Here is a 10,173-nt window from a genome sequence, read left to right as displayed (position 1 = left end):
CAATGTTGTGAACAGACTGCCCCATGGTGGCGGTGGGGTTAAGGTATGGGCAGGCATAAGCTACGGACAACAAACACAATTGCATTTTATCGATGGAAATTTGAATGCACAGGGATACCGTGATGAGATCCTGAGGCCCATTTTCGTGCCATTCATCTGCCGCCATCACCTAATGTTTCAGCATAATAATGCACGGCCCCATGTTTCAAGGAATGTCACATGACACAATTCCTGGAAGCTGAAAATGTCTCAGTTCTTCCATGGCTGGGACATTTTGAGTTTTCTCCTCTAATCAGTTATTTCTATTTTCTACATGTTAACCACTCCCTAATCCATGTGGATGCATTTCCTTGAAATGCATTCAGTTTGAGAAGCAATCTGTAATAAAGCTTGACAGAAATGTCAAGCATGTCTTTTTCAGAATCTTAAACTGTTTTGCTTGTCACCACAAGCTAAACTAGGAAGTTGCTTCAGACTGAGTTTCCTTTTATCGTGTGCTACAATATTAAGACAAGTTCAGGGTGTTTTATTAACCTGATTCATAGAATTAAATGAATACCAAGGACAGCAAAACCGTACTGTTAATTGGTAAATGGTAAATACTGCTTTATTTGCGAAATGCCACTAAATATTTGATTAACAGAATATACAAACACTCAAAAATGGGACAAAAAAAAAAAAGTTTCAAGTTCAAACCGTCATACACTTATTCTACAGTGATACAATGGTTACAATATTATTCAATTCATCTACAAAAAAAAAAAAAAAAACACAATGCAGTCATAAAATTCACTAGAAAGTTACTATAAAGTTGTCTTTCAGAGTTATCAAATGTTAGTGTTCAACCGGTTAAAAATGACTTTGTGCACATGGAGAAGAACAATACACATGTGTTTTATACTGGTATCCATAAACTCAACATTTCTTATCTTTTAATCTTATACAGTTTCATTCCAAAAGCTAATAACCAGTCTGAAGTGTGACCAACATCAGTGCTGAATATTATTGTGCTTTATGCTAAAAATGTGAATTAAATAAGAGCTTTTCTGATACTTGTAGGTAGTTGCCGATGTATATATGTTCATTTTCCAGGTTACAGTACATTACAACTGTATAATAATGTGCCATATAAAAAAGTCAACCCTGCTGATAGTGTTTAAACATTTGAAGGTATTTTCTAGTGGAGTGAAAAAAAAAACTATTTAACTACTGATCTTTCCAAAGTATATCACTGAAACTTTGAAAGGCATAAAGCCAGTTGGATATTTTGATAAATGTTACACACTTAATGCAATGCGGCCAAGCTCAGGAAACCACGTCCTCAAATGAGGATATTGCTAAAAAAAAAAAAAAAAAAAAAACCCTCCAAAAACAAATACAATTTCAGACAGAGGCTCCCATTCACAAGTGAATTGAAGATTTTTGTTCTGAGTAAAATAAAGATTGATATCCATGAAACTGTTAATGTTAAAGCTTAGTAAAAAGCACAGCATTCAAAGTGTAGCTTTAGGCTCTTTATTTCTATGATGTCCTGTATGCTTTTGTGAAATACCTGTAATAATGAAGATCACCTACAACAGGCTCCTTTTTTGTTGATTTGTACCTCAGATTCCATTAACAAGGTTGTTTTTCTCCATGTGTCTAAGACCTTATAATCTCTGCGTGGAATGTCTATTCATATTGTTTATACAATAGCACTTTATTTTGCAGTTAGTAAGAGGCAGGAAATAATACAAAATAGAAAATGTTATGTAGACACTAAACATCAATTTTTATACAAAAAAAAAAAAAATGCCTTCTAATATTTAACAATATTTGGGAAGAAAGGTGGATCTGTTTTAGGACTCCAAAACATGCCTGAGAAGCATATACAGTTTTATTCCAAAACAAACCTTTCAGGTTCTGCAGAAATGAAACTGAAATTCTCCCTTTTTCCAATAGAGGGTGCACATTGCACAATATCTTTTCTGGCTGGAAAGCCTGAATCACAGATACAGGGACTCCTTTAATGAATATGTTTTGACATCTAGTGCTGTTTATTTAGTGCTGTTTACTCCAGATTGAAATATATACATATTTAAAACCATGTAAAATTGGGACTGTTACAAAACCAGTGTGAAACAACTGTTAAACTGTGGATTTAAAAGTGTTTCTTATTGTGTCCATCTACTGTATATTGAACCCAGAACCAATGTGTCAGTGAAGGCTTGAAGCCATTTCTGGCAATAAAATTGCCTGTTCCCAAATGTTTAGAATCAAAAAGGACCCAGTACTGAGTATAACCTTATACCATCCAATTTTAAGCACTGATATTAAAATATAATATTTTGTTTAAATTATTGTTTCAATGTGTTTTCTCTGTTTAAAAAGTACACAATATTGTGGTGTATCTAATTAAATAAATGTAAAAGTATATGAGAATCAGCAATATCTTATTTTTACTATGTATGCTTTTTTCTTTTTGTGCTGTATTTGCACGTTTGTTTTGACAGAAATAGTCTAGTTATTAATCTTCTTCCACCTCTGTCAAACCCCATTTTGTACATTTATTAGCAACATCATTTCACATGGCTCAAACTAGCTTTAAAAAGTGTGCGCTTTGCTTTAACAAATAGCAACGTTATTGTGCATACAGATCCATTGCACCAAACTGAAGGCTTATAATACACAACTCCCCATAAAACTTCATAAAGACAGTTGATTGTTATTTTATATTTATAACAATTTTGGCAGACTGTTAAGCATTTAACAAAAATAAACACCACCCACTTGCACATCAGCACTCAACAAATTGCATGCTTTAGTAGCAACAACAAAACTGCATTTCTGATTTTAAAAAATAAATAAAAAGTATAATTGGGAAGTCAGAACATAAGAGGCCTTAAAGTGGCGTCTGTTATCAGAAACCCTGCAAGGGGCTGTCCTTACAAAGGTAAAGAGGTCATGCCTCTGTTTTTGTCTTGCTGTCTCTTGCTCCTACAACCAAGTGTCCAAATATGTGGAAGATGAGATGCTAAAAAATATTTCTGGAAGTTTTGATATTAAAGCTGCAGTATCCATGTTCTCCTTTAAACTGTTAATTACCGAACCACAAAAGAAGTGCAGAGCAAAATCCGGCTTCTGAGTAAAGCCAGGGTGGAATGTTTATAACTCCATGTTTAATGGAAGTCACAGAGGAAAGCTGTTTTCTACAGTTTCCTCGTTAGTTATTTAGTACTCAATATGGAACACTGTACTGGGTTACAGCTGTCTGTAAACAAAGCACAGAAACAGTACCAGATTGGGTACTTTGTAAATATGCATCAATCCATATTAGGACACTTATTAGTCTGATGATGGGTAATTTAGTCTCTCTGAAAATATGTGTGCCAGATTGTATAGTGACCACTAAAAGGAATAGGTCTGTTATACTGTAAGATTTGCTGGAGCCACCTAATTTCTTAATAATTAGTCAGAAATAAACACACACACAATCTGGAAGAAGAATCATTCGAGCAGACTGGTAAAATCCTCGGATTACTGCATAAGATTTGACATAAGAATTGAAAGAAGATGGTCAAGAAATTCACAAGCAAACAATTCAACGATACCTTAACAAGATGAATGTCCATGGGCGAAAACCAAAATGCAAGCCTTTGTTAAAACAATACATAAAAAGTTTTCCATTGAATACTTGAAGAGGTCAGATGACTTCTTTAACCAAATTTTATGGTCAGACAAATCCAAAATATAACTTTTTCACCAAGGAAGCAACAATATGGCTGGAGGAAGAGAGAATAACTTAAAAGTTCATCATGCCCATTATTAAACATGGTAGAGGTTGTGTGATGGTATGTGCTTGTTTTTCTTCCTCAGGATTGTATTGTAGAAGGATCAATGAATGTTGCAAAATATCAAGACATTTTGCACTCTCACTTGTTATTAAGTGCTAGAAGGCTTATTGGACGGAAGTTTGTATTCCAGCAGTATAATGACCCTAAACATTCTGCAAAGACTACAAAGGAATTTCTGAAAAAAAAAAGGAAGATTGCAGTTATGGATTGGCCATCTCTGTCCCCAGATTGAATCCCATCGAGATGGTGTGGATTGAATTGAAGGCTACTGTTGCAAAAAGGAAACCAGTCAATTGCAGCACTGAAAGCCGTAAAAATATCTCCAGAAAGATGACAGGAATTGGTTTCAAAATACAAAAAAAGACTGCAAGCTGGAGTTAGAAATATTAAATAAAAATATAGTAAATGTCAATGAGAAGTCCCCTCAAATATAGGAATGCACATGTGTGTGTGTGTGTGTGTGTGTGTGTGTGTGTGTGTGTGTCTGTGTGGAAAAAAAAAATCTTCAATACATGTACGCTCTATTTTTATAACACTCTGTTGTTGATTAACTGCTAACAACTAGCTTACTTACTTACTATATTAACACATGCCAAACATAGAGTAACACAATTAGGAATACATTTAAAATAAATAAATAAATAAATAAATAAATGAAAAACTTTCATTAATATGATGGACGATAGCCTTACAGGATTTTTTTTTTTTTTTTTTTTTTTTTTTGTCTTGTAATGTAGATAGCCTTACCGAGGATTTTTTTTTTTTTTTTTTTTTTTTTTTTCTGTGATGTAATTCACTGGCCTTGCCACTAGGGTTTTTAATAAGCCGTCAGCAGTGACAGCTATTTTCCACATTCCCATTACCCTGCTATTATGCAAATCTAGCATTTTGGAGGCTCAGAACAGGTCCGTTTTTGTCCTAATCTAAGTGCGGTGTTCAGGTTTGGGACACATTACACTGACTTGGTGTTGATAATTCTGAAATACAGGGTAGTCGAATGGGGCGAACAGTAAGAATTTTTTTTTTTTTTTTAAATCTATAAACATGCAATATAATGTTAGTTTACTAAATTTAACAGTTATTAAACATAAAGTGCAACTTAAAATCAGCATGATCAATAAAACATGTATTGCAGAATATTCTGTGTTGCTATAAGTGCAGTACATTCAGTCTCAACAGAACAGCAGTATGTACACATGTGTAGAATACCAGTCCTGCTGTAAATTGTATGTAAGAATGTACCTTTATACTTTATAACACCCAGCTGTAGAAAAGCAAGTTAGACATTTAACTTCTTAAAGTCTGGATTTATACTAGAGCCAAGCCATTAAACCAGAAGCAGGATATAATCAGCTGAAAATAAATTAAGCAAGACCTTATTATAACAAGATTCTAAATTGACAACATCAGAGTTGACTTACTATTTGTGAATCATATAATATATAGTAATACATATAATATATAGTGATTACTTGAATTAGTTCATTTACATAAACTATTGCCAATCGGCCTTGGATAAAGGTGTCTGCCAAATAAATAAATAAATAAATAAATAAACAAATAATAATAATAATCGTTTAACCAACAGAACAAATATTAGTACAAAACTAGTGCTGTGTAAGTATAATTTTAAACAAATAAAGTAATAATTGAAGACTGGAAGATAAATGAACAACTTAAAGAAAATCTCCTCTACCAATTTCCATGTTTAATACATTTTTGATTTGAAGTGCTTACTTGTGTGGCTAAGTGTAAAAACTGCACCTCTCTGAAAAGTATGAAGAATAATTAACTTCAAGATTACAGATTTTTCTGTTAAGATAGTTAATATCTGCATTTCATTCATGCTTTGGTATTTAAAATTAGAATTGAAATTGCATGTGGGTTGTTTCTGAAATGCAATACTTCATTGTACTGGCAATAATATTTCAATCTCTCTTAAAAGGATCTTTCTTCGGGGGCGAGATTCTCAAAGCTCCCAATCACCATTAGCCCACTACTACAGTTCATAATAATAATAATAATAATAATAATAATAATAATAATAATAATAATAATAATAACGTAAGCCCCAAAATAAAATGGCCGAGTCAACAAAGACCAACATGTATTTTTTTTTTTTTTTTTTTGGCGCTAATGATAATTTTGGTTAAAAAATATTCTATCCCAGGGTGTTACATGAAAGCAGAACTCTTAGTACCAAGACAAACTCCTGGTTATATGCTGATACTAAAAGGCCAAGCCTTTAAACACTTAGAACGGGACAGATATTGTTCTATTTATAATCACATAGTTGTTCTAGTGCTTATGCTTAAATAGATACAGGCTAAAGTTCATGCATTCACTGCAAGTCTAGTAATCTCTTTGAAAAGTGTCTTCAATATTACTACAGAGTTCATTTCTTAAGCATAATGACCTTACACACCAGACGCGACGCGGTTTTGACTGGGGCGACACGACAAATTCTCTGCGAAAACCCAGTGCACACCAGAAGCGATCACAGAAACGACGCGACAGCTGGAAATTTGCCAGATCTTTCAGAAAGTACGATTACTAACAAACACAATAGAAAATGGCTTATTATTATTATTATTATTATTATTATTATTATTATTATTATTATTATTATTTATGCAGGAAATAAAATTTGGTAATGCAAGTATAATCTCCATTTTCATTGGAAAAAGTAACCTTTGCACTGGGTGACCCACCCCTTGCGTTTCAACGGGATTCGTTTATTATTATTATTATATTATTATTATTATTATTATTATTATTATTATTATTATTATTATTATTATTAGTAGTCGTCGCAGTAGTAGATAAATATATTGTGTTACGGGTGAAAGTCGTCAGACGTGATTATTTATTATTTAAGATGGCAGCAAAAAGCAGTGCGTTTGTGTTTTGTTTATTTATTTTAAAAACCTTGTGCAGAAGATGACCATGTCCCAAGTTAATTTATTGATTAATTGTTGCTAATTGGGAGATGGTCACCTGTATAAAAGAGCAATCTGGCCAAAGTGAAACGAACTATTCTAAACAAGTATATTTAAGATATAGCAATTGTTTCTCTATTAATTTAGACGCACGTCTCGCCTCTGACACTCTTCTCCTGGAGCGCAGAAAGCTGCAGGTTTTTATACAGGTGGCCATCTCTAGTCACTGGTCACTTTCTGCACAAGCTTTTTAAATAAATAAACAAAACTCAAACGCACAGCTGTTCGCCCTCATCTTAAATAATAAACACGTTGGACGGCCTTTGTCCATCTGCACCTAAACACAATATATTATATAATAATAATAATAATAATAATAATAATAATAATAATAATAATAATAATAATAATAATAATAAATAATTATATAAAAAAAAATATATATATATATATATATATATATATATATATATATATATATATATATATATATATATATATATGTCTACACCCCCGACCCCATCACAAAGTGAAACTGCTTGATTTCAAACCACATGACATGAAGCTGTTCTCTGATTGGTCAGTTGTAATTGTCGCAGGATGAATTCACAAAAATAGGATCAGGTTCTATATCTTTTTTCATCGCTCTTGTTGGAATTTGTGTCGCGGCGATGTCGCTTGTGTCACCTTTGGTGTGAAAAGCGCTATTGAAAAGCAGAGGTTTTATTAATGTTCTCATGTCTCTTTGTCGTGTCGCTTAAAGGCTGGTGTGTAAGGGTCTTTAGGTTTGCAAAGTAGCTTTTAGGGGGATAGGGTGTGTTGATCTTAAATAGTTAACTCAGCATTTATTAAACCAGTATAACTGTAAAAATGTAATATGATTTAAGATGATTGCTCCAACACTGCTTAATTTCAGCAAGCTGTTTTTACTTCAGCTTAACAACACACAGGACCAGGAATAACCATAAAAATAAAATAAAAAATTGCCACAGCTTTAAAATCAGGAATACTGCAAAACTTTTACAAAAACCAAAAAGTTCTAATTATTAATAAATGTATAAAATAATAAAACATTTTCACATTTTCAATATGAATCAGTTTATCATGCTTCTACAATTTCTGTTTTAATAGATACGAAGTTATATATATATATATATATTATATATATATATATATATATATATATATATATATAGATATATATATATATAGTGTTTTATAATACCATTCATATTGACTTAGTGGAAGTGTAAACAGGTTTCAAGTAAGATATGAAATGCGACGGACTTCAGTTCCCCTGTTGATCCAACCTCTGACAGCTCCTGGATGGAAAGCTGATTGGAGACTTTAAGAAGAGTCTTGCAGCTCATTTCCCAAATCCGATAGTTCAACTGCATAAAAGGGGATAGGTAATTGCTAACAGACTTTCCCATACACTATAGAGACACAAATAGTGCAAATGCAATTTCTTAACATGCAACTGGCCAAAGGCTGTAATTGTATTGTATAAACAATAGGAATAGTAAAATACAAGCTCGGTACACATAGTTTGATCTCACCCAAGCAAGGTTGAAATCTAATTTTTTTGCTATTTCTGGCCCACTGAGACAGTCGTCTGTGTTTGCAGCTAGTCAGAAACAAACAATACATTGAAAGTTACCTGAAACCCTATTTATACAGCCTAATGACATGCGATTTTCATGCTTTGAAAACGTGATTGTGAATGAAGTGAAATCAAATGACATTGTTTAATGCAAGCTGATTTTCAGTAGTGTGGATAGAATAAGAAATCCTCTGTTGTCATGCTTCACTCTTCAAAACGTAAGGTTGCAGATGCAACCCTGGTTCTCTGAAAGAGAAAATAGCCATCAACTAATGGGTATCGCCGTCAGGTGATAGGATTATGCTGAGCTTAATATAAAAGCTGCCTTTAGGCCTCCGTAGCTCTGACGTCAGCGCCCCGCCCCTCGGGTGCTGAATGACTATGCAGAGCGTAGGAAGCCCAGCCTCTTTTGCTTCAGGCCGCAAGGGCTACTGAAGTGACCTCGCTGCTTGATGGCTATTTTCTCTTTCAGAGAACCAGGGTTGCATCCACAACCTTACATTCTCTTTCAATTCGAAAATAGCCACCAATTAATGGGTACCATGTACCAAAGCAGTCATGAGGGAGACCATGCAGCAGTAGGACAGGATCGGTCTACATGTAAAAAATGCCTAATCCAGCATCCTGGAACCACAGCACACAAACAACTGTTCAGTGTCTCTGACACCCCTTGTATGGTCAATATAGCACCTCAATGCCCGCACCGGGCAGAGCATGTGCAACCGTTGGTCCTCCAGAGAAGGAAGGAGGATGGAATGCCATCAACTCCACAGATTGGTTCATGTGGAACAGGGATATTGCTTTCATCAAAAATGCCAAGTTTGGTCGCATGGAGACTCTAGACCCGTCTCCAGCGAAGTGAGTGCAAGAAAGGTGCACTGAAAGTGCATGCAGCTCACTCACCCGTTTTGCTGAAGCAATAGCCAGTAAAAACACAGTCTTTAAAGACATGAGCTTCAGATTCACAGTGTGGAGTGGCTCAAATGGGGTTTTTGTAAGGGCTTCCAGCACCACATCAAGGCGCCACGAGGGGAGGCTAGATGTCCTGGGAGGACGCAGCCTCCTCGCACCCTTAAGAAATTGGGATGCCAGGAAATGGTTTCCAGGCGATAACCCATCTATGCGCGTGTGACAAGCAGATATGGCTGCCAGGCACATCTTCAATGTGGAAGGGGACCTACAGTCATCTAAAAGTTTCTGGAGAAACTGTAAGATAACTGCTATGGGGCAGGTAACTGGATCCTGGCCCTGGGCCAGACACCAGTCCTGAAATAACCGCCACTAATACGCATATTGCGACTTGGTAGAGGGAGCTCTCGCGCTCTCAATAGTGGCAATAACTGCCAATGACATCCCTAGAGCTGACAGGCATTCCCGTTCAGGGGACAGACCCATAGCTGCATCAGCTGGGGGTTCGGGTGCCATAGTTCGCCCTGGGCCTGAGAGAGGAGATCCGCCCGCAGTGGGATCTGCCTCGGCTGGCTGTGCAGGAGTTGCACCAGGGTCAAAAACCAGGTCCTTCAGGGCCACTGAGGAGCTACCAAAAGCACTGTAGCTTTCTCTACCCTGACCTTCTCTAGGAAGGCGGGGAGCAGTGGTATCTGTGGGAAGGAATACAGGAGACAAGCCGAGCACTCGTGGGCTAGTGCGTCAACTCCTAAGGGACTGTTGAGGTCTCTCAACGAGAACCAGAGAGGGCAGTGCGTAGACTCCCATGAGGCAAAGAGATCTACGTCTGCTTTGCTGAACTACTTCCAGATGCGTTCCACTGCCCTGGGGTGGAGACGCCATTCCGAGG

At 35.7% G+C, this 10,173-nt stretch overlaps 1 protein-coding gene across 1 annotated transcript in view; it reads right to left on the bottom strand.

Moving 5' to 3' along the window:
- Positions 1–7,991: 7,991 nt before the first annotated feature.
- Positions 7,992–10,173, bottom strand: part of LOC121296837 (calcium/calmodulin-dependent protein kinase type II subunit alpha) — a 77,372-nt gene continuing 75,190 nt past the window's right edge. Inside the window, exon 19 of the mRNA XM_041222675.1 lies at positions 7,992–8,163. Coding sequence (XP_041078609.1) covers positions 8,160–8,163 — 4 coding nt within the window. The 3' untranslated portion in view covers positions 7,992–8,159. The remainder of the gene's footprint in view (positions 8,164–10,173) is intronic.

This window comes from Polyodon spathula, chromosome 22 (assembly GCF_017654505.1).
Source record: "Polyodon spathula isolate WHYD16114869_AA chromosome 22, ASM1765450v1, whole genome shotgun sequence".
Classification (NCBI taxonomy): domain Eukaryota; kingdom Metazoa; phylum Chordata; class Actinopteri; order Acipenseriformes; family Polyodontidae; genus Polyodon; species Polyodon spathula.
Note: the sequence above shows the minus strand (reverse complement) of the source record. Positions and strands in the feature narration are given on the sequence as shown.